Genomic DNA, 27,826 nt, shown 5'->3' with positions numbered 1-27,826 from the left:
GATAGATATGAGATAGATAGATATGAGATAGATAGATATGAGATAGATAGATAGATAGATAGATAGATAGATAGATAGATAGATAGATAGATAGATAGATAGATAGATAGATAGATATGAGATAGATAGATAGATAGATATGAGATAGATAGATATGAGATAGATAGATATGAGATAGATAGATAGATAGATAGATATGAGATAGATAGATAGATAGATAGATAGATAGATAGATATGAGATAGATAGATATGAGATAGATAGATATGAGATACATAGATATAGATAGATAGATATGAAGATAGATAGATAGATAGATATGAGATAGATAGATATGAGATAGATAGATAGATAGATATGAGATAGATAGATTATGAGATAGATAGATATGAGATAGATAGATATGAGATAGATAGATATGAGATAGATAGATATGAGATAGATTAGATAGATAGTATATGAGATAGATAGATAGATAGATAGATAGATAGATAGATAGATAGATAGATAGATAGATAGATAGATAGATAGATAGATAGATAGATAGATAATTCCGTGGGTGGATCCACATCTGATATGAGACATGGGGCAGCACTGAGCCCTCTCTCCTGCAGGGAAAGTTGGGGAGTTGTTGGGCAGCTCTCCGGTGTCCAGTACCTGCCCCGGGCAGCTCTCTCATCAGAATGGCCCCTTTGTGTCAGCTCTTTTCTCAGTCTTTTCATTGACAGCAATAAATGTTTAACCATAATACATATACATCAGTCTTCAGGCCGCTCAGATCCTATTCATGGGGCTCAGACCTGGGGGGTGGGGGAGGAGCAGCTGTAGACCACTAATCTCCTTTCTTCCAGTGTCATTCACACTCCTTCCCTCCATCCTCCGGAGCCGCAGCCTGTCCTCTGCCTCCCTGACCATCCCCTCCATGAAAAGCTGCAGCCCGGGATGTCACATTGATGTCCTCACAATTCTCCGGGCTGAATGGAGCTGCTGGGGCTGTGCTGGAAATAGAGACGTATTCTGCAGAGGAGGAGGAGGAGGCCGAGGAGGGGGAGCAGCCAGTAATCATCCTGCATCATCAACCCTGCAAAAGAGACTTCAAAAGGGGAAGAATTGACTGTGACCAGAGAAAGGACTCACCCATTCACCCGGCCGGGCACAGACTCCAAATACACCCCCAACAATGGCCCAATAGAGTCACAGGCTCAATTAATGGTCATGAATATTTAAAGTACTCAGAAAACTGGGGGGGGGGGGGGTAATGGGCTTTATAATGGAATTATCTTTATCTAGAGGCATTGGATATTCATACCAACTGATACATAGCTGCTTAACCAGGGGGCGAGGGCATCACATTATTCTCATTACATGCCCCCAACATGTCATAGTGATACAGTGATCTCCATCCATCCATCTATCTATCTATCTATCTATCTATCTATCTATCTATCTATCTATCTATCTATCTTTCTATCTCATATCTATCTATCTCATATCTATCTATCTATCTATCTATCTATCTATCTATCTATCTATCTATCTATCTATCTATCTATCTATCTATCTATCTATCTATCTATCTATCTATCTATCTATCTATCTTTCTATCTCATATCTATCTAATATCTCATATCTATCTATCTCATATCTATCTATCTATCTATCTATCTATCTATCTATCTATCTATCTATCTATCTATCTATCTATCTATCTATCTATCTATCTATCTATCTATCTATCTATCTTCTATCTCATATCTATCTATCTATCTCATATCTATCTATCTATCTATCTATCTATCTATCTATCTATCTATCTATCTATCTATCTATCTATCTATCTATCTATCTATCTATCTATCTATCTATCTATCTTTCTATCTCATATCTATCTAATATCTCATATCTATCTATCTCATATCTATCTATCTATCTATCTATCTATCTATCTATCTATCTATCTATCTATCTATCTATCTATCTATCTATCTATCTATCTATCTCATATCTATTTATCTCATATCTATCTATCTCATATCTATCTATCTATCTATTTATCTCATATCTATCTATCTATCTATCTATCTATCTATCTATCTATCTATCTATCTATCTATCTATCTATCTATCTATCTATCTCATATCTATCTATCTCATATCTATTTATCTCATATCTATCTATCTATCTAATTATATGTCTATTATCTATCTATCTATCTTTTTTTCAAAAAACAGGCAGCTCTCAAAAAGTTGTAGCAAAATTAGAAAAGGTGCTTTATTCCATCAATCCAATATAGCAACGTTTCAGCTCTTCAATACAGCCTTTTTCAAGCTCTATTGAAGAGCTGAAACGTTGCTATATTGGATTGATGAAATAAAGCACCTTTTCTAATTTTGCTACAACTTTTTGAGAGCTGCCTGTTTTTTGAAAAAATATATACCTTGGGAGACTGTGGCTGTATCCCTGGCAGGCTTGCACCCTCATTTTTATGAGACCTGGACTGTGCGGTTGACATTTTTTGTCTATCTATCTATCTATCTATCTATCTATCTATCTATCTATCTATCTATCTATCTATCTCATATCTATTTATCTCATATCTATCTATCTCATATATATCTATCTATCTATCTATCTGTCTATCTATCTATCTATCTATCTATCTATCTATCTATCTATCTATCTATCTATCTATCTATCTCATATCTATCTATCTATCTATCTATCTATCTATCTATCTATCTATCTATCTATCTATCTATCTATCTATCTATCTATCTATCTATCTATCTATCTATCTATCTATCGAATCTGAATTACCGGGAGACATTGTTATTCGTTTTCTTTTATCTTTTCTGGATAAATAAAATACTTTGATTCATTACATTTTAATCCATCTTCTGATTTTCGTTTCGGTCTCTGAGAACTTTCTTGTATTTCTGTCCCCAGCTGTTGCTCCGATAATGGCGCAGATTTCAGGTGAATATTCTGCCTCCTTCGGGGGGATTCGTTCATTTGCCGTGAATTTGGTTTTGATTTTATTCCTTCTGAACGAACCTCATTCCGTCTGATGGAGATGATGACGGGGGAGGAGGGGGTGATGGAAATGACGGGGCGCAGGTTATCTTGATACTTCTGATCATACAAAACAAGAATTAGCGAATGCAGCGCGGTTATAAGGGGAGGGGGTCCTGAATAATTTTGGGAATTTTGCATTACATTTTATCCAGATACCGACAAAGATAGAAACGTAAAAACTCGGCTCCTGTAGCGCCTGTCACCCTCCTCCATGTGCATGATGTCTAATATGTATCTGCACGGAAAAGAAAGAAAGAAAGAAAGAAAGAAAGAAAGAAAAGAGACACTGAAGGAAAGAAAGAAAGAAAAGAAAGAAGACACTGAAGGAAAGAAAGAGTAGGAAGAAAAAGAACAAAAATGGGAAAAAAAATCACAGTAGGAAGAAAAGAGAAAAGAAAAGACGGAAAGAAGGGAAAGAAGGAAGGAAAGGAGACACAAGGAAAGAAAATATGGTAGGAAGAAAGAGAACAAACGAGGAAAGAAGAGAGATAGAAGTAAAGAAGGAAGAAAGAAAGGATGGAAGAATCTGCGGAACATGCAGGGACCTTCACCCCTCTTGGATTTGGGGTGAGGGCACAGTTTTGGGGTGGCAGGTGGCTGGATAACGGGTGCTCCTGCGGCTGGGCTGTCTCTCCCCTCCTCCTTCTCTCCTCTGCTCTCTCTTGCAGTCTCTCAGGGGAGGAGGGGGCTCTCTCTTTCTCTCTTCTTCTATGGAACAAGTCTATCTTACAACGTCAGGGAGGTCATTAATAACCAATTAGGAGGGTCATTCAGGCCCATATAAAGAGGGAAGGGCTGCTGCCAGGAGGATTGTGGCATAGGCTGCTGCTCCACACTCTGCTGCTGCCAGGAGGATTGTGGCATAGGCTGCTGCACCAGGTGACACTACCACCACCACCAGCCTCACCAGACCCATGATGGGCTCAGTGCTCCCCGCAGAAGCCTTGGTGCTGAAGAGTGGCCTGAAGCAGTCGGGTCTATCCCTGGCAGAGATGATCACCTCGGACATCCTGCACAGCTTCCTCTATGGGCGCTGGAGGAACGTCTTGGGGGAGCAGCTGTTTGAGGAGAAGAGTAACCACAGCAGCCCCAAAACCGCCTTCACAGCGGAGGTCCTGGCGCAGTCATTCTCTGGAGGTAAGTGCCCACTATGCCCGGGCTGGCACTACCACCCACCCACCATACACCATACAGATCACAGCCTCCCATCCGCATCTCAGAGTCATAGCGCAACTTTTCTGGCTCTATCAACATTATTAATTGCAAAAGAAAAAAAATGTCGCATTTAGTTTAGTTGTTTTTTTTAAAAAAAAATATTGTGATATTTTTGAATTGATTCATTTTGTAGCATATTTGTGTTTTTTTGTTTGTTTTGCATTGAATGGTGAAGATGCGACTTTTGGATATTTGCCGCAATCACACAACTCCGGCATCTTTTTACTTTTGTTCCCATCAAATTCTCCTCTTTACCAACCAACCCTGAAATCCTCGCTTTTCTCCCAGCATCTCCCCCTGACTTTCCCAGTGTCGCCCCCACTTTCCTCCCCCCACAGTTGAGCAGGGCATGTAATAGAGTCAGACTGGGGAAGAAAAGCTTTTACATTCATTTAGTTAACTTGAGTTTGACCTGAGAAAAAGTTTCCACTTAAACCAACTTAAAAAGAATCCAAAGAAGAAAAAAGTCTCCTATTCTTTAAAATGTCTCAGGTCCTTATTCCTCATTCATCAATCTGTGCCCCATCCAGCTCCCTTGTCCTGGCATCCGTGAAGGGGGAATTATGACTCCCATTATCCTCTATGTTCCTTTCCTAATTGACCATAAAGACTAATTCCATCAGCATTCACTTGATGTCAAGCAGCTAATCTCCCCATTTTGTTGGTGGAATTCCTCCAGCTTTGGAGCAAGTCCTCACTACATGATGCTCCAATGTATCTGCGACAATTTCCATACAGACTAATGAATTTAGAATGAGTCATTTCTTTCTTGTTGGGTTTCATGAATGCCCATCACTTTACCAGTGTGACAAATTGCTGGACGGGTAGATGGGGCACACTATTTAACCTCTGTCTACGCAACAAATAGCCTCAATCTCTCCTATTGTCGCAGGTTCCGTGTTTAATAAAATCCCATTCACTAGCGTTTTTCTCAGAAGTTTGCATTATTTTTATTTATAGTTGCGCAGCATTTGGAGATTTAGCGCAGTTTTTATAAAAGGGAAAAGGACGCAGAGGGTCCGGGCTGCGCCAGATAATTGAGCTATAAATGGATAGAATTAGAATTTAGATTCATCAATCTCGTATATTTCGTTAGGAATTTATACAAATATGCGACTTTAAGATGATAATCGGGAGATTTGGATATAATGTACAATAATCGTGTGATTTGTAGAATTGTAAGAATTATACACATGGTTTGATAGAAATTAAATGCCCGTGAAAAGTCTCTGGAAGGGGATTAAGTGAATGGGATTAAATATATTCATTATCAATCATCTGGATTAGATTCATTTGTCCTCGGGTTTGCTAATCTGCCGCAATATTGTTGTAGGTTTACAGGAGAAATAGCAACAGATATTCTGCGACATTTATGCAAATGTTTCCAATTTAAACTTTGCTAATTACAGGAAAAATGATAAATGATTCGTTGTTATTTGGAGCTGATGATGAAGATTTTCTCGAACTGAATTATTTTAGTTGCGTAACTCCAGTACTCTGGTAATAAACGGATGCCTGGAGAGGACTCCACCGGGTAGTAATAAACGGATGCCTGGAGAGGACTCCACCGGGTAGTAATAAACGGATGCCTGGAGAGGACTCCACCGGGTAGCAATAAACGGATGCCTGGAGAGGACTCCACCGGGTAGTAATAAACGGATGCCTGGAGAGGACTCCACCGGGTAGTAATAAACGGATGCCTGGAGAGGACTCCACCGGGTAGTAATAAACGGATGCCTGGAGAGGACTCCACCGGGTAGTAATAAACGGATGCCTGGAGAGGACTCCACCGGGTATTTAAGGGTCTCATCCGCCCCCAGATATCGGGGTGCAGAATGTGTAGATAGGGACAATTTGATGATTTCGGTAACAAGATGCAATACATGCGACATTATTGTTTCCGAATTATTGGAGTATAAATTGTCGCTGGTGGGCGCTCTAGGAAGCCCCGGGGTCGTATATGGAAAGTTCTCCTGAGTAAAGTCCTTGTCATCTCTGGATGTTGTGCTGCAGAGTAACTTCCAGTGCGTCATTTGATCCTGGTTGTGTAAAGTTCTCCTGCTTAGGGTTGCGCCTTTTTCTTCCAGAAGTTCAGAAGCTCTCCAGCCTGGTGTTGCCCACAGAAGTCATCATTGCCCAGAGCTCCATCCCTGGTGAAGGTTTAGGGATCTTCTCCAAGACTTGGATCAAAGCTGGGACTGAGATGGGACCTTTTACCGGCAGAGTCATCTCTCCTGAGCATGTGGACCTGTGCAAGAACAACAACCTGATGTGGGAGGTGAGTAGTCATCATCCTCACAGGTGCAGGATCTGCAGGGTGGGGGCTCAGATAAGATCTGATGATAAATCCCCCCCCCCCCCCCAGGGGAGGAACTAATTGAATGAGATGAACTGGATCCGAGAGATTAATGGCGTCCATTCATGTCCAGCGGCTCCATTGTCTGGGACGTCAGGGCAATTGGCTGAAATTGACCCTTTGGATGTCAATAATAAGAGTGAGGGGGAACTGCCCCCTCCCCATTGTCTGTAGAGCAGTGTCCTGGAACCTGTGACACTACAACTCCCAGCATGGCATGTGGTATTCTTGTAGTGTCACCACAGCTGGAGGGCCTTGTAGTATAAGGAGGGGAGGGGGCTGCAGCACCTTCATCAATGACTCCAATTACCTCCAGTCATCTCATGGGTCATAGAGCGGTGATCAACAATTACCCAACACAATGACCAGGGGGCAAGAGAAGAGGAAGCCGGGGACTGACAGGGGATAGATAGATAGATTAGATAGATAGATAGATAGATAGATAGATAGATAGATAGATAGATAGATAGATAGATAGATAGATAGATAGATAGATAGATAGATAGATAGATAGATAGATATGAGAGAGAGATAGATAGATAGATAGATAGATAGATAGATAGATAGATAGATAGATAGATAGATAGATAGATAGATAGATAGATAGATAGATAGATAGATAGATAGATAGATAGATATGAGAGATAGAGAGATAGATAGATAGATATGAGATAGATAGATATGAGATAGATAGATAGATAGAAAGATAGATATGAGATAGATAGATAGATAGATAGATAGATAGATAGATAGATAGATAGATATGAGAGATAGAGAGATAGATAGATAGATATGAGATAGATAGATATGAGATAGATAGATAGATAGAAAGATAGATATGAGATAGATAGATAGATAGATAGATAGATAGATAGATATGAGATAGATAGATATGAGATAGATAGATAGATAGATAGATAGATAGATATTATTAATGTGTCCATTATCACATTATTAACCCCTTGTTGTTTCTATTCCCAGGTCTTTAATGAAGACAGCACTGTGCGCTATTTTATTGATGCCAGCCAGGAAGACCACCGTAGTTGGATGACTTACATCAAATGTGCCCGCAACGAGCAGGAACAGAATCTGGAAGTGGTTCAGATCGGGAACAGTATCTTCTACAAGGCCATTGAGGTAATACTCTCATCATCTACCATACACACCTCAGCACAGGTCCATCCAAAACCCAGTGCAGAAGATTCACATCTCTGCAGGAAGATGGCGCTGCGGAGCAGGGAGTTGTAGTCTGTAGGGAATCTTGACCTATTGATGGCCAATCGACATCATCAAAGGGCAATAACTCAGGGTGACCACTAAGAATCCTTCACTGATGAAATCATCAAAGGGCAATAACTCAGGGTAACCACTAAGAATCCTCCACTGATGACATCATGAAAGGGCAATAACTCAGGGTGACCACTAAGAATCCTTCACTGATGACATCATCAAAGGGCAATAACTCAGGGTGACTACTAAGAAACCTTCACTGATGACATCATGAAAGGGCAATAACTCAGGGTGACCACTAAGAATCCTTCACTGATGACATCATGAAAGGGCAATAACTCAGGGTGACCACTAAGAATCCTTCACTGATGAAATCATCAAAGGGCAATAACTCAGGGTAACCACTAAGAATCCTTCACTGATGACATCATCAAAGGGCAATAACTCAGGGTGACCACTAAGAACCCTTAACTGATGACATCATCAAAGGGCAATAACTCAGGGTGACCACTAAGAATCCTTCACTGATGACATCATCAAAGGGGCATAACTCAGGGTAAGCACTAAGAATCCTCCACTGATGACATCATGAAAGGGCAATAACTCAGGGTGACCACTAAGAAACCTTCACTGATGACATCATGTAAGGGCAATAACTCAGGGCGACCACTAAGAATCCTTTACTGATGACATCATCAGACAACTTACCAAACACTTGTTCTCCATGAGATGGAGGAAGGAATACTCTGGAATTCATTCTATAATAAGGTTGAATGTTACCCTCGGCGCCCTCCTCAGCTCACCACCGGACAGTGCAGTCATTTCACATAATATCTAGAACATTCTAGAACCAGGTTCACATTGGTTGAAGTTGACTTTATACATGGAGCTGTTTCAGGTAGTGTTTGGAAAATTCTAGATCGTTGTAGGGTTCACTTTAAATGCCCCTGGGGCCCCTTCTTCAGCTAATATCCGGAACATTGTGTGCGTCATGGCCCACCCCACCTTGAGGGCTGTATCGGCCCCCGGTGATCGCTAGTTATCAGCTGTAACAATAGGACCCGCGGGTATTTCCATGGCGCAGCGGGACGGGTCACTCTTCTCTTCTAACAGGAAATCAATTTTCTGTCTAACAAATGGCAGGTTACGCGGGCGCGCGGCGACGTTTCCCGACGTCTTCTCCATACACCGCCGTCTGTAAACATCAGTTACTTAATAGAAGATTCTCCGCAGCCGGATATTTCTTGATTTGCTTTTGACAGGCGATGTCATTTTTTTTTTTGGGAGGGGGAGGGGCGGATGTAACCTCGTTGGTTCTTAACTTCCCATACAAAAGGCTGGTGGTGGGATCACAGACCCCGTAGACTCGGCACATCCCGCACTCCACGCCCCGATGTGCTGGGCTCAAGGTCAACGCTCTGCTGTATTGTTTCGGAGCCGACGTAAGACACACAAACGCCCGACGCGGCGCGCTCCCCATTCATCGCCCGTATCTCTGGTTTGTTATTTTAATTGGAGAATGTTAAATATCCGTCTATTCAGCCACGTCCTTGGTATCCAAGGAGCTCAACACCGGGCGTCAAAGGAGACACAGGAGGGGCACCGGGGCACAGACTCCACAAAGATAACGGACAGAGGCTGAGGCGCTAACAGGAGACACCTCTGCTGGGGGAGGGGGGACATCACAATCCGCAGGTCTAGATGACCAAGATTGTTCATTCCTTTAGGTCATCCCACATTAGACCCCCCCACCAAATAATATCCACCTATTATCGACACAATGTAAAATCTATTGTACTCTGTTATCAGCCTTTTCGACCAGAGAGGGGCCGACTCTAGTGTAAGATGAGTGACAGCGACTGTAGAACCCTCCCTGCCCCCATGACAACTACTGTATGTCACACATCTCCGGTGCCGAGAATCTCGAGAGACATTACATCATATATGTGACTGATATCAGCCGCTCCTCTTATATCACTCCAGTACTATTATATCCTCCAGACATTACATCATGTGTGTGACTGATATCAGCCGCTCCTCTTATATCACTCCAGTACTATTATATCCTCCAGAGACATTACATCATATGTGTGACTGATATCAGCCGCTCCTCTTATATCACTCCAGCACTATTATATCCTCCAGAGACATTACATCATATGTGACTGATATCAGCCGCTCCTCTTATATCACTCCAGTACTATTATATCCTCCAGAGACATTACATCATATATGTGACTGATATCAGCCGCTCCTCTTATAACACTCCAGTACTATTATATCCTCCAGAGACATTACATCATATGTGTGACTGATATCAGCCGCTCCTCTTATATCACTCCAGTACTATTATATCCTCCAGAGACATTACATCATATGTGTGACTGATATCAGCCGCTCCTCTTATATCACTCCAGCACTATTATATCCTCCAGAGACATTACATCATATGTGACTGATATCAGCCGCTCCTCTTATATCACTCCAGTACTATTATATCCTCCAGAGACATTACATCATATGTGTGACTGATATCAGCCGCTCCTCTTATATCACTCCAGTACTATTATATCCTCCAGAGACATTACATCATATGTGACTGATATCAGCCGCTCCTCTTATATCACTCCAGCACTATTATATCCTCCAGAGACATTACATCATATGTGACTGATATCAGCCGCTCCTCTTATAACACTCCAGCACTATTATATCCTCCAGAGACATTACATCATATGTGACTGATATCAGCCGCTCCTCTTATATCACTCCAGCACTATTATATCCTCCAGAGACATTACATCATATGTGACTGATATCAGCCGCTCCTCTTATATCACTCCAGCACTATTATATCCTCCAGAGACATTACATCATATGTGACTGATATCAGCCGCTCCTCTTATAACACTCCAGCACTATTATATCCTCCAGAGACATTACATCATATGTGACTGATATCAGCCGCTCCTCTTATATCACTCCAGTACTATTATATCCTCCAGAGACATTACATCATATGTGACTGATATCAGCCGCTCCTCTTATATCACTCCAGCACTATTATATCCTCCAGAGACATTACATCATATGTGTGACTGATATCAGCCGCTCCTCTTATATCACTCCAGCACTATTATATCCTCCAGACATTACATCATATGTGTGACTGATATCAGCCGCTCCTCTTATATCACTCCAGCACTATTATATCCTCCAGAGACATTACATCATATGTGTGACTGATATCAGCCGCTCCTCTTATATCACTCCAGCACTATTATATCCTCCAGACATTACATCATATGTGTGACTGATATCAGCCGCTCCTCTTATATCACTCCAGCACTATTATATCCTCCAGAGACATTACATCATATGTGTGACTGATATCAGCCGCTCCTCTTATATCACTCCAGCACTATTATATCCTCCAGAGACATTACATCATATATGTGACTGATATCAGCCACTCCTCTTATATCACTCCAGTACTATTATATCCTCCAGAGACATTACATCATATATGTGACTGATATCAGCCGCTCCTCTTATAACACTCCAGTACTATTATATCCTCCAGAGACATTACATCATATGTGTGACTGATATCAGCCGCTCCTCTTATATCACTCCAGTACTATTATATCCTCCAGAGACATTACATCATATGTGTGACTGATATCAGCCACTCCTCTTATATCACTCCAGTACTATTATATCCTCCAGAGACATTACATCATATATGTGACTGATATCAGCCGCTCCTCTTATAACACTCCAGTACTATTATATCCTCCAGAGACATTACATCATATGTGTGACTGATATCAGCCGCTCCTCTTATATCACTCCAGTACTATTATATCCTCCAGAGACATTACATCATATGTGTGACTGATATCAGCCGCTCCTCTTATATCACTCCAGTACTATTATATCCTCCAGAGACATTACATCATATGTGTGACTGATATCAGCCGCTCCTCTTATATCACTCCAGTACTATTATAGCCTCCAGAGACATTACATCATATGTGTGACTGATATCAGCCGCTCCTCTTATATCACTCCAGTACTATTATATCCTCCAGAGACATTACATCTTATGTGACTGATATCAGCCGCTCCTCTTATATCACTCCAGTACTATTATATCCTCCAGAGACATTACATCATATGTGACTGATATCAGCAGCTCCTCTTATATCACTCCAGTACTATTATATCCTCCAGAGACATTACATCATATGTGTGACTGATATCAGCCGCTCCTCTTATATCACTCCAGCACTATTATATCCTCCAGAGACATTACATCATATGTGTGACTGATATCAGCCGCTCCTCTTATATCACTCCAGCACTATTATATCCTCCAGAGACATTACATCATATATGTGACTGATATCAGCCGCTTCTCTTATAACACTCCAGTACCATTATATCCTCCAGAGACATTACATCATATGTGACTGATATCAGCCGCTCCTCTTATATCACTCCAGCACTATTATATCCTCCAGAGACATTACATCATATGTGTGACTGATATCAGCCGCTCCTCTTATAACACTCCAGTACTATTATATCCCCCAGAGACATTACATCATATGTGTGACTGATATCAGCCGCTCCTCTTATATCACTCCAGCACTATTATATCCTCCAGAGACATTACATCATATGTGACTGATATCAGCCGCTCCTCTTATATCACTCCAGCACTATTATATTCTCCAGAGACATTACATCATATGTGTGACTGATATCAGCCGCTCCTCTTATATCACTCCAGTACTATTATATCCTCCAGAGACATTACATCATATGTGACTGATATCAGCTGCTCCTCTTATAACACTCCAGCACTATTATATCCTCCAGAGACATTACATCATATATGTGACTGATATCAGCCGCTCCTCTTATAACACTCCAGCACTATTATATCCTCCAGAGACATTACATCATATATGTGACTGATATCAGACGCTCCTCTTATATCACTCCAGCACTATTATATCCTCCAGAGACATTACATCATATATGTGACTGATATTAGCCGCTCCTCTTATATCACTCCAGCACTATTATATCCTCCAGAGACATTACATCATATGTGTGACTGATATCAGCCGCTCCTCTTATGACACTCCAGCACTATTATATCCTCCAGAGACATTAAATCATATATGTGACTGATATCAGCCGCTCCTCTTATATCACTCCAGTACTATTATATCCTCCAGAGACATTGAATCATATGTGTGACTGATATCAGCCGCTCCTCTTATATCACTCCAGCACTATTATATCCTCAAGACATTACATCATATGTGACTGATATCAGCCGCTTCTCTTATAACACTCCAGTACTATTATATCCTCCAGAGACATTACATTATATGTGACTGATATCAGCCGCTCCTCTTATATCACTCCAGTACTATTATATCCTCCAGAGACATTACATCATATGTGTGACTGATATCAGCCGCTCCTCTTATATCACTCCAGTACTATTATATCCTCCAGAGACATTACATCATATGTGACTGATATCAGCCGCTTCTCTTATAACACTCCAGCACTATTATATCCTCCAGAGACATTACATCATATGTGTGACTGATATCAGCCGCTCCTCTTATATCACTCCAGTACTATTATATCCTCCAGGGACATTACATCATATGTGTGACTGATATCAGCCGCTCCTCTTATATCACTCCAGTACTATTATATCCTCCAGGGACATTACATCATATGTGTGACTGATATCAGCCGCTCCTCTTATAACGCTCCAGTACTATTATATCCTGCAGAGATATTACATCATATGTGTGACTGATATCAGCCGCTCCTCTTATATCACTCCAGTACTATTATATCCTCCAGAGACATTACATCATATGTGTGACTGATATCAGCCGCTCCTCTTATATCACTCCAGTACTATTATATCCTCCAGACATTACATCATATGTGACTGATATCAGCCGCTCCTCTTATATCACTCCAGCACTATTATATCCTCCAGAGACATTACATCATATGTGTGACTGATATCAGCCGCTCCTCTTATATCACTCCAGTACTATTATATCCTCCAGAGACATTACATCATATGTGTGACTGATATCAGCCGCTCCTCTTATAACACTCCAGCACTATTATATCCTCCAGAGACATTACATCATATATGTGACTGATATCAACCGCTCCTCTTATATCACTCCAGCACTATTATATCCTCCAGAGACATTACATCATATGTGTGACTGATATCAGCCACTCCTCTTATATCACTCCAGCACTATTATATCCTCCAGAGACATTACATCATATATGTGACTGATATCAGCCACTCCTCTTATATCACTCCAGTACTATTATATCCTCCAGAGACATTACATCATATGTGTGACTGATATCAGCCGCTCCTCTTATATCACTCCAGTACTATTATATCCTCCAGAGACATTACATCATATGTGACTGATATCAGCCGCTCCTCTTATAACACTCCAGCACTATTATATCCTCCAGAGACATTACATCATATGTGACTGATATCAGCCGCTCCTCTTATATCACTCCAGTACTATTATATCCTCCAGAGACATTACATCATATGTGTGACTGATATCAGCCGCTCCTCTTATATCACTCCAGTACTATTATATCCTCCAGAGACATTACATCATATGTGACTGATATCAGCAGCTCCTCTTATATCACTCCAGTACTATTATATCCTCCAGAGACATTACATCATATGTGTGACTGATATCAGCCGCTCCTCTTATATCACTCCAGCACTATTATATCCTCCAGAGACATTACATCATATGTGTGACTGATATCAGCCGCTTCTCTTATAACACTCCAGTACCATTATATCCTCCAGAGACATTACATCATATGTGACTGATATCAGCCGCTCCTCTTATATCACTCCAGCACTATTATATCCTCCAGAGACATTACATCATATGTGTGACTGATATCAGCCGCTCCTCTTATAACACTCCAGTACTATTATATCCCCCAGAGACATTACATCATATGTGTGACTGATATCAGCCGCTCCTCTTATATCACTCCAGCACTATTATATCCTCCAGAGACATTACATCATATGTGACTGATATCAGCCGCTCCTCTTATATCACTCCAGCACTATTATATTCTCCAGAGACATTACATCATATGTGTGACTGATATCAGCCGCTCCTCTTATATCACTCCAGTACTATTATATCCTCCAGAGACATTACATCATATGTGACTGATATCAGCTGCTCCTCTTATAACACTCCAGCACTATTATATCCTCCAGAGACATTACATCATATATGTGACTGATATCAGCCGCTCCTCTTATAACACTCCAGCACTATTATATCCTCCAGAGACATTACATCATATATGTGACTGATATCAGACGCTCCTCTTATATCACTCCAGCACTATTATATCCTCCAGAGACATTACATCATATATGTGACTGATATTAGCCGCTCCTCTTATATCACTCCAGCACTATTATATCCTCCAGAGACATTACATCATATGTGTGACTGATATCAGCCGCTCCTCTTATGACACTCCAGCACTATTATATCCTCCAGAGACATTACATCATATATGTGACTGATATCAGCCGCTCCTCTTATATCACTCCAGTACTATTATATCCTCCAGAGACATTGAATCATATGTGTGACTGATATCAGCCGCTCCTCTTATATCACTCCAGCACTATTATATCCTCAAGACATTACATCATATGTGACTGATATCAGCCGCTTCTCTTATAACACTCCAGTACTATTATATCCTCCAGAGACATTACATTATATGTGACTGATATCAGCCGCTCCTCTTATATCACTCCAGTACTATTATATCCTCCAGAGACATTACATCATATGTGTGACTGATATCAGCCGCTCCTCTTATATCACTCCAGTACTATTATATCCTCCAGAGACATTACATCATATGTGACTGATATCAGCCGCTTCTCTTATAACACTCCAGCACTATTATATCCTCCAGAGACATTACATCATATGTGTGACTGATATCAGCCGCTCCTCTTATATCACTCCAGTACTATTATATCCTCCAGGGACATTACATCATATGTGTGACTGATATCAGCCGCTCCTCTTATATCACTCCAGTACTATTATATCCTCCAGGGACATTACATCATATGTGTGACTGATATCAGCCGCTCCTCTTATAACGCTCCAGTACTATTATATCCTGCAGAGATATTACATCATATGTGTGACTGATATCAGCCGCTCCTCTTATATCACTCCAGTACTATTATATCCTCCAGAGACATTACATCATATGTGTGACTGATATCAGCCGCTCCTCTTATATCACTCCAGTACTATTATATCCTCCAGACATTACATCATATGTGACTGATATCAGCCGCTCCTCTTATATCACTCCAGCACTATTATATCCTCCAGAGACATTACATCATATGTGTGACTGATATCAGCCGCTCCTCTTATAACACTCTAGTACTATTATATCCTCCAGAGACATTACATCATATATGTGACTGATATCAGCCGCTCCTCTTATAACACTCCAGTACTATTATATCCTCCAGAGACATTACATCATATGTGACTGATATCAGCCGCTCCTCTTATTACACTCCAGCACTATTATATCCTCCAGAGACATTACATCATATATATGACTGATATCAGCCGCTCCTCTTATAACACTCCAGTACTATTATATCCTCCAGAGACATTACATCATATATGTGACTGATATCAGCCGCTCCTCTTATAACACTCCAGTACTATTATATCCTCCAGAGACATTACATCATATATGTGACTGATATCAGCCGCTCCTCTTATAACACTCCAGTACTATTATATCCTCCAGAGACATTACATCATATGTGACTGATATCAGCCGCTCCTCTTATATCACTCCAGCACTATTATATCCTCCAGAGACATTACATCATATGTGACTGATATCAGCCGCTCCTCTTATATCACTCCAGTACTATTATATCCTCCAGAGACATTACATCATATGTGACTGATATCAGCCGCTCCTCTTATTACACTCCAGTACTATTATATCCTCCAGAGACATTACATCATATGTGTGACTGATATCAGCCGCTCCTCTTATATCACTCCAGTACTATTATATCCTCCAGAGACATTACATCATATGTGACTGATATCAGCCGCTCCTCTTATAACACTCCAGTACTATTATATCCTCCAGAGACATTACATCATATGTGTGACTGATATCAGCCGCTCCTCTTATATCACTCCAGTGCTATTATATCCTCCAGAGACATTACATCATATGTGTGACTGATATCAGCCGCTCCTCTTATATCACTCCTGTACTATTATATCCTCCAGAGACATTACATCATATATGTGACTGATATCAGCCGCTCCTCTTATATCACTCCAGTACTATTATATCCTCCAGAGACATTACATCATATGTGTGACTGATATCAGCCGCTCCTCTTATATCACTCCAGTACTATTATATCCTCCAGAGACATTACATCATGTGTGTGACTGATATCAGCCGCTCCTCTTATATCACTCCAGCACTATTATATCCTCCAGAGACATTACATCATATGTGTGACTGATATCAGCTGCTCCTCTTATATCACTCCAGTACTATTATATCCTCCAGAGACATTACATCATATGTGTGACTGATATCAGCCGCTCCTCTTATAACACTCCAGCACTATTATATCCTCCAGAGACATTACATCATATGTGTGACTGATATCAGCCGCTCCTCTTATATCACTCCAGCACTATTATATCCTCCAGAGACATTACATCATATGTGGCTGATATCAGCCGCTCCTCTTATATCACTCCAGTACTATTATATCCTCCAGAGACATTACATCATATGTGACTGATATCAGCCGCTCCTCTTATATCACTCCAGTACTATTATATCCTCCAGAGACATTACATCATATGTGTGACTGATATCAGCCACTCCTCTTATATCACTCCAGCACTATTATATCCTCCAGAGACATTACATCATATGTGTGACTGATATCAGCCGCTCCTCTTATAACACTCCAGTACTATTATATCCTCCAGAGACATTACATCATATATGTGACTGATATCAGCCGCTCCTCTTATAACACTCCAGTACTATTATATCCTCCAGAGACATTACATCATATGTGACTGATATCAGCCGCTCCTCTTATTACACTCCAGTACTATTATATCCTCCAGAGACATTACATCATATGTGTGACTGATATCAGCCGCTCCTCTTATATCACTCCAGTACTATTATATCCTCCAGAGACATTACATCATATGTGACTGATATCAGCCGCTCCTCTTATAACACTCCAGTACTATTATATCCTCCAGAGACATTACATCATATGTGTGACTGATATCAGCCGCTCCTCTTATATCACTCCAGTACTATTATATCCTCCAGAGACATTACATCATATGTGTGACTGATATCAGCCGCTCCTCTTATATCACTCCAGTACTATTATATCCTCCAGAGACATTACATCATATATGTGACTGATATCAGCAGCTCCTCTTATAACACTCCAGTACTATTATATCCTCCAGAGACATTACATCATATGTGACTGATATCAGCCGCTCCTCTTATATCACTCCAGTACTATTATATCCTCCAGAGACATTACATCATATGTGTGACTGATATCAGCCGCTCCTCTTATATCACTCCAGTACTATTATATCCTCCAGAGACATTACATCATGTGTGTGACTGATATCAGCCGCTCCTCTTATAACACTCCAGTACTATTATATCCTCCAGAGACATTACATCATATGTGACTGATATCAGCCGCTCCTCTTATAACACTCCAGCACTATTATATCCTCCAGAGACATTACATCATATATGTGACTGATATCAGCCGCTCCTCTTATATCACTCCAGCACTATTATATCCTCCAGAGACATTACATCATATGTGACAGATATCAGCTGCTCCTCTTATAACACTCCAGCACTATTATATCCTCCAGAGACATTACATCATATATGTGACTGATATCAGCCGCTCCTCTTATATCACTCCAGTACTATTATATCCTCCAGAGACATTACATCATATGTGACTGATATCAGCCGCTCCTCTTATAACACTCCAGTACTATTATATCCTCCAGACATTACATCATATGTGTGACTGATATCAGCCGCTCCTCTTATAACACTCCAGTACTATTATATCCTCCAGAGACATTACATCATATGTGTGACTGATATCAGCCGCTCCTCTTATATCACTCCAGCACTATTATATCCTCCAGAGACATTACATCATATGTGTGACTGATATCAGCCGCTCCTCTTATATCACTCCAGTACTATTATATCCTCCAGAGACATTACATCATATGTGTGACTGATATCAGCCGCTCCTCTTATATCACTCCAGCACTATTATATCCTCCAGAGACATTACATCATATGTGACTGATATCAGCCGCTCCTCTTATAACACTCCAGTACTATTATATCCTCCAGACATTACATCATATGTGTGACTGATATCAGCCGCTCCTCTTATAACACTCCAGTACTATTATATCCTCCAGAGACATTACATCATATGTGTGACTGATATCAGCCGCTCCTCTTATATCACTCCAGTACTATTATATCCTCCAGAGACATTACATCATATGTGACTGATATCAGCCGCTCCTCTTATATCACTCCAGCACTTTTATATCCTCCAGAGACATTACATCATGTGTGACTGATATCAGCCGCTCCTCTTATAACACTCCAGTACTATTATATCCTCCAGACATTACATCATATGTGTGACTGATATCAGCCGCTCCTCTTATAACACTCCAGTACTATTATATCCTCCAGAGACATTACATCATATGTGTGACTGATATCAGCCGCTCCTCTTATATCACTCCAGTACTATTATATCCTCCAGAGACATTACATCATATGTGTGACTGATATCAGCCGCTCCTCTTATATCACTCCAGCACTATTATATCCTCCAGAGACATTACATCATGTGACTGATATCAGCCGCTCCTCTTATATCACTCCAGCACTATTATATCCTCCAGAGACATTACATCATATGTGACTGATATCAGCCGCTCCTCTTATAACACTCCAGTACTATTATATCCTCCAGACATTACATCATATGTGTGACTGATATCAGCCGCTCCTCTTATAACACTCCAGTACTATTATATCCTCCAGAGACATTACATCATATGTGTGACTGATATCAGCCGCTCCTCTTATATCACTCCAGCACTATTATATCCTCCAGAGACATTACATCATATGTGTGACTGATATCAGCCGCTCCTCTTATATCACTCCAGTACTATTATATCCTCCAGAGACATTACATCATATGTGTGACTGATATCAGCCGCTCCTCTTATATCACTCCAGCACTATTATATCCTCCAGAGACATTACATCATATGTGACTGATATCAGCCGCTCCTCTTATAACACTCCAGTACTATTATATCCTCCATACATTACGTCATATGTGTGACTGATATCAGCCGCTCCTCTTATAACACTCCAGTACTATTATATCCTCCAGAGACATTACATCATATGTGTGACTGATATCAGCCGCTCCTCTTATATCACTCCAGTACTATTATATCCTCCAGAGACATTACATCATATGTGACTGATATCAGCCGCTCCTCTTATATCACTCCAGCACTATTATATCCTCCAGAGACATTACATCATGTGTGACTGATATCAGCCGCTCCTCTTATAACACTCCAGTACTATTATATCCTCCAGAGACATTACATCATATGTGACTGATATCAGCCGCTCCTCTTATATCACTCCAGTACTATTATATCCTCCAGAGACATTACATCATATGTGACTGATATCAGCCGCTCCTCTTATATCACTCCAGCACTATTATATCCTCCAGAGACATTACATCATGTGTGACTGATATCAGCCGCTCCTCTTATAACACTCCAGTACTATTATATCCTCCAGACATTACATCATATGTGTGACTGATATCAGCCGCTCCTCTTATAACACTCCAGTACTATTATATCCTCCAGAGACCTTACATCATATGTGTGACTGATATCAGCCGCTCCTCTTATATCACTCCAGTACTATTATATCCTCCAGAGACATTACATCATATGTGTGACTGATATCAGCCGCTCCTCTTATATCACTCCAGCACTATTATATCCTCCAGAGACATTACATCATGTGACTGATATCAGCCGCTCCTCTTATATCACTCCAGCACTATTATATCCTCCAGAGACATTACATCATATGTGACTGATATCAGCCGCTCCTCTTATATCACTCCAGCACTTTTATATCCTCCAGAGACATTACATCATGTGTGACTGATATCAGCCGCTCCTCTTATAACACTCCAGTACTATTATATCCTCCAGACATTACATCATATGTGTGACTGATATCAGCCGCTCCTCTTATAACACTCCAGTACTATTATATCCTCCAGAGACATTACATCATATGTGTGACTGATATCAGCCGCTCCTCTTATATCACTCCAGTACTATTATATCCTCCAGAGACATTACATCATATGTGTGACTGATATCAGCCGCTCCTCTTATATCACTCCAGCACTATTATATCCTCCAGAGACATTACATCATGTGACTGATATCAGCCGCTCCTCTTATATCACTCCAGCACTATTATATCCTCCAGAGACATTACATCATATGTGACTGATATCAGCCGCTCCTCTTATAACACTCCAGTACTATTATATCCTCCAGACATTACATCATATGTGTGACTGATATCAGCCGCTCCTCTTATAACACTCCAGTACTATTATATCCTCCAGAGACATTACATCATATGTGTGACTGATATCAGCCGCTCCTCTTATATCACTCCAGCACTATTATATCCTCCAGAGACATTACATCATATGTGTGACTGATATCAGCCGCTCCTCTTATATCACTCCAGTACTATTATATCCTCCAGAGACATTACATCATATGTGTGACTGATATCAGCCGCTCCTCTTATATCACTCCAGCACTATTATATCCTCCAGAGACATTACATCATATGTGACTGATATCAGCCGCTCCTCTTATAACACTCCAGTACTATTATATCCTCCAGACATTACATCATATGTGTGACTGATATCAGCCGCTCCTCTTATAACACTCCAGTACTATTATATCCTCCAGAGACATTACATCATATGTGTGACTGATATCAGCCGCTCCTCTTATATCACTCCAGTACTATTATATCCTCCAGAGACATTACATCATATGTGACTGATATCAGCCGCTCCTCTTATATCACTCCAGCACTATTATATCCTCCAGAGACATTACATCATGTGTGACTGATATCAGCCGCTCCTCTTATAACACTCCAGTACTATTATATCCTCCAGACATTACATCATATGTGTGACTGATATCAGCCGCTCCTCTTATAACATTCCAGTACTATTATATCCTCCAGAGACATTACATCATATGTGTGACTGATATCAGCCGCTCCTCTTATATCACTCCAGTACTATTATATCCTCCAGAGACATTACATCATATGTGTGACTGATATCAGCCGCTCCTCTTATATCACTCCAGCACTATTATATCCTCCAGAGACATTACATCATGTGACTGATATCAGCCGCTCCTCTTATATCACTCCAGCACTATTATATCCTCCAGAGACATTACATCATATGTGACTGATATCAGCCGCTCCTCTTATAACACTCCAGTACTATTATATCCTCCAGAGATATTACATCATATGTGACTGATATCAGCCGCTCCTCTTATATCACTGCTGTACTATTATATCCTCCAGAGACATTACATCATATGTGACTGATATCAGCCGCTCCTCTTATATCACTCCAGCACTATTATATCCTCCAGAGACATTACATCATATGTGACTGATATCAGCCGCTCCTCTTATATCACTCCAGTACTATTATATCCTCCAGAGACATTACATTATATGTGACTGATATCAGCCGCTCCTCTTATAACACTCCAGCACTATTATATCCTCCAGAGACATTACATCATATGTGACTGATATCAGCCGCTCCTCTTAGAGCACTCCAGCACTATTATATCCTCCAGAGACATTACATCATATGTGACTGATATCAGCCGCTCCTCTTATAACACTCCAGTACTATTATATCCTCCAGAGACATTACATCATATGTGTGACTGATATCAGCCGCTCCTCTTATAACACTCCAGTACTATTATATCCTCCAGAGACATTACATCATATGTGTGACTGATATCAGCCGCTCCTCTTATATCACTCCAGTACTATTATATCCTCCAGAGACATTACATCATATGTGACTGATATCAGCCGCTCCTCTTATATCACTCCAGCACTATTATATCCTCCAGAGACATTACATCATGTGTGACTGATATCAGCCGCTCCTCTTATAACACTCCAGTACTATTATATCCTCCAGACATTACATCATATGTGTGACTGATATCAGCCGCTCCTCTTATAACATTCCAGTACTATTATATCCTCCAGAGACATTACATCATATGTGTGACTGATATCAGCCGCTCCTCTTATATCACTCCAGTACTATTATATCCTCCAGAGACATTACATCATATGTGTGACTGATATCAGCCGCTCCTCTTATATCACTCCAGCACTATTATATCCTCCAGAGACATTACATCATGTGACTGATATCAGCCGCTCCTCTTATATCACTCCAGCACTATTATATCCTCCAGAGACATTACATCATATGTGACTGATATCAGCCGCTCCTCTTATAACACTCCAGTACTATTATATCCTCCAGAGACATTACATCATATGTGACTGATATCAGCCGCTCCTCTTATATCACTGCTGTACTATTATATCCTCCAGAGACATTACATCATATGTGACTGATATCAGCCGCTCCTCTTATATCACTCCAGCACTATTATATCCTCCAGAGACATTACATCATATGTGACTGATATCAGCCGCTCCTCTTATATCACTCCAGTACTATTATATCCTCCAGAGACATTACATTATATGTGACTGATATCAGCCGCTCCTCTTATAACACTCCAGCACTATTATATCCTCCAGAGACATTACATCATATGTGACTGATATCAGCCGCTCCTCTTAGAGCACTCCAGCACTATTATATCCTCCAGAGACATTACATCATATGTGACTGATATCAGCCGCTCCTCTTATAACACTCCAGTACTATTATATCCTCCAGAGACATTACATCATATGTGTGACTGATATCAGCCGCTCCTCTTATAACACTCCAGTACTATTATATCCTCCAGAGACATTACATCATATGTGTGACTGATATCAGCCGCTCCTCTTATATCACTCCAGCACTATTATATCCTCCAGAGACATTACATCATATGTGACTGATATCAGCCGCTCCTCTTATATCACTCCAGTACTATTATATCCTCCAGAGACATGACATCATATGTGACTGATATCAGCCGCTCCTCTTATATCACTCCAGTACTATTATATCCTCCAGAGACATTACATCATATGTGTGACTGATATCAGCAGCTCCTCTTATAACACTCCAGTACTATTATATCCTCCAGAGACATGACATCATATGTGACTGATATCAGCCGCTCCTCTTATATCACTCCAGTACTATTATATCCTCCAGAGACATTACATCATATATGTGACTGATATCAGCCGCTCCTCTTATATCACTCCAGTACTATTATATCCTCCAGAGACATTACATCATATGTGACTGATATCAGCCGCTCCTCTTATATCACTCCAGTACTATTATATCCTCCAGAGACATTACATCATATGTGTGACTGATATCAGCCGCTCCTCTTATATCACTCCAGTACTATTATATCCTCCAGACATTACATCATATGTGACTGATATCAGCCGCTCCTCTTATATCACTCCAGTACTATTATATCCTCCAGAGACATTACATCATATGTGTGACTGATATCAGCCGCTCCTCTTATATCACTCCAGTACTATTATATCCTCCAGAGACATTACATCATATGTGTGACTGATATCAGCCGCTCCTCTTATATCACTCCAGCACTATTATATCCTCCAGAGACATTACATCATATGTGACTGATATCAGCCGCTCCTCTTATATCACTCCAGTACTATTATATCCCCCAGAGACATTACATCATATGTGTGACTGATATCAGCCGCTCCTCTTATATCACTCCAGCACTATTATATCCTCCAGAGACATTACATCATATATGACTGATATCAGCCGCTCCTCTTATAACACTCCAGTACTATTATAAGCTGTGGATTTTAGGGTTAATGACTATGTGGGTGACTATATTATGATCTTGGAGGTGCAGCCTGTAATCCCCCGCAGGTTACATGACCAGTGACAGATGGAATGTATTTTGGGGAAGATTTAGCAACCAATCAGATTCCAGCTCTCATGTGTCAGAGGCTGTTTTGAAAATGAAAGGTGCAATCTGATTGGTTGCTATGGAGAATATTTCCATTTTTCCCTGATGTTGCAATGCATGATGGGATGACTCTATGATACGGCTGCAGTGATGATCACCGGTTCCTTATCGTCTCTCTTTTTCCCCCGCAGACTATTCCTCCCGATCAAGAGCTGTTGGTGTGGTATGGGAATTCTCAGAGCAGCTTCCTGGGTATCCCCGGAGTGCCCGGCATGGAGGAGGAGCAGAAGAAGATCAAAAATGGTGAGTGGCCTGTTCACCGCAGAACGGGCACGGGGACAGACTCGGAATAATTGTCTGGGTGCAAATACTTTGTGACCTGGTGGAGTTTTCAAGTTCAAGAATCGTCAGGAAATTTTTTGTTTCAGCGATTTATTTAGATTTAACCTCCCACCTAAAATAAAAGTGATGTCATGATCCCCCAGGAGCGTCCCTGCAGTATCCTGTACTGTCCAGCAGGGGGCCATAACCCAGAGGAGGAGTCAAGATTTGGGGATGTAGTGGGGGGGGGTAATTTTTCATAATTTATTTCAACTTTTAACATATTTTCCCCTTTGTTCCCCCTCAGATGAGTTTGGCGGCGTGGACCCCTCTATCCCAGTGCTGTCCGGCCGCATGCGCTGCGTGATCTGCCACCGAGGCTTTAACTCTCGCAGCAACCTGCGCTCCCACATGAGGATCCACACTCTGGACAAACCCTTCGTGTGCCGGTTCTGCAACCGTCGCTTCAGCCAGTCTTCCACCCTGCGGAACCACGTCCGACTGCACACCGGAGAGCGCCCGTATAAATGCCAGGTCTGCCAGAGCGCCTACTCACAGCTGGCCGGACTCCGTGCCCACCAGAAGAGCGCGAGGCACCGCCCACCAAACGGCTCCTTACAGGTTCATTCCCCCACCCTGCCGGTACCTCACCCGGCCTCCCTGGCACACCACATCCCCACCATGGTGTTGTGAAGAGACGCTGATACCGTCTGGAGACTTTCTAATTAGCATAAGTTAAGGCCTTGGACTGTGGCGGCTTTGGGATGGGGGGTGGGGGGGGGGGATTTAAAAATTCTAAGCAAAAAATTCGTATTTTTTTGGGCAGCCGTTTTCTTTCAAAAATGTCTAAATTCTACGCGACGACCCAGAACATTTTACAATTCCGCTGCCACGTTACAAGGCGTGTATATACCAGTGTATAAATATCTAAATCTCTATATAAATCTCTATACAAAGACACAAAGTAACGGATTCATCCCTCTAACGAGTCACTTTATATCCTGTAAATATTCCATGGAAACTCTTTGATATTATTTGCTGATATTCTATGTATAATACTTGTAAGTAATTTGTACCTCTCTGTATCTATCACATATTCCGAATAAAAAAAGGAAATTTATTTTGTGAACGTTCATTACTGTGAAAATATAGCTTTTTTTTTTTTATTTAGACCTTTATTATATTTTATATTTATTTATTTATTTATACACTTAAAAAAATTCTTCGGTTTCCGATTAATCAATAGATATTCATTTTTAATTTCTTTTAAATATATAAATATCTCCGGGATTGTTTTTATAGATTTTTTTAAAATTTTTTTTAAAAAAATAATTTAAATATATATCGGGGCGCAGTCAAAGGCGGTAGATTTGGTTGCAGAAATTTCCGCTGGCGGCAGAAACAACGCCCTACAGATGAATGCCACTCATTTGCCACGTGTAACTCCACCCTTTATGTTAAGCAGATTATTTAATAGATATTTTTATGTTTTTTATTTTAAAATTTTTGTTTTATTTATTTGTAATCTAAAGAAAGGACATTCGAAATTCGAAAAAGAAATTAAATTCTTGGTATTTATTAAATTTTTTTATTAAAAAATAATTTAAAAAAAGAGCTGCCTCCATGGTCTATAAAAATCTTCATCTCACACAAGAATTTTTTTTGTAGAAAATGAATCTCTCAATAAAAATAAAGAAAAACCCGGACACTTTTACTATAATCCTTATCAGTTTTTTTAGTCTGTGATGAATATAAAAATTTTTGGGATGAGGTTTTAACATTCTCCTGTAATAAAAAAATTAGAATTTTTTTTTTTACAAAAAAAAAAAGTTATACTTTTATATAAAGACATAGATTTTATTTTATGCATAATCAAAAAATGGCAATTGTCGTTTAGAAAAAAATTGTATTAAAAAAAATCTTTCAAAAATCAAAACCTTATACAATAAAATAAAAAAATACTCAATAAATATGAAACAAAACGAGCTAAATAATATTATATATTATTATTATTATATTTTATTATTATTATTATTTACTA

The 27,826-nt window shown here is 40.3% G+C and overlaps 1 protein-coding gene across 1 annotated transcript; it reads left to right on the top strand.

Annotated features, from left to right (window-relative positions):
- Positions 1–3,648: 3,648 nt before the first annotated feature.
- On the top strand, positions 3,649–26,478 carry PRDM12 (PR/SET domain 12). Its single transcript, XM_075848332.1, has 5 exons — positions 3,649–4,212; positions 6,378–6,568; positions 7,628–7,783; positions 25,656–25,767; positions 26,093–26,478. The coding sequence occupies exons 1-5, from the start codon at positions 3,990–3,992 to the stop codon at positions 26,476–26,478; spliced, it is 1,068 nt and encodes a 355-aa protein (XP_075704447.1). The 5' UTR covers positions 3,649–3,989.
- The last annotated feature ends 1,348 nt before the right edge of the window (positions 26,479–27,826 follow it).

This window comes from Rhinoderma darwinii, unplaced genomic scaffold, assembly GCF_050947455.1.
Source record: "Rhinoderma darwinii isolate aRhiDar2 unplaced genomic scaffold, aRhiDar2.hap1 Scaffold_36, whole genome shotgun sequence".
In the NCBI taxonomy this organism is placed as follows: Eukaryota; Metazoa; Chordata; class Amphibia; order Anura; family Rhinodermatidae; genus Rhinoderma; species Rhinoderma darwinii.
The sequence above is the reverse complement of the archived record's forward strand: the minus strand, read 5'-3'. Positions and strand labels throughout refer to the sequence as shown.

Excerpts from the sequence above, each read along its gene's own strand:
- PRDM12 (XM_075848332.1), top strand. The coding sequence starts at position 3,990 with ATGATGGGCTCAGTGCTCCCCGCAGAAGCCTTGGTGCTGAAGAGTGGC. Across the intron at positions 4,213-6,377 it reads GGCGCAGTCATTCTCTGGAG|AAGTTCAGAAGCTCTCCAGC; the intron begins GTAAGTGCCCAC and ends TTTTTCTTCCAG. Across the intron at positions 6,569-7,627 it reads ACAACAACCTGATGTGGGAG|GTCTTTAATGAAGACAGCAC; the intron begins GTGAGTAGTCAT and ends TTCTATTCCCAG.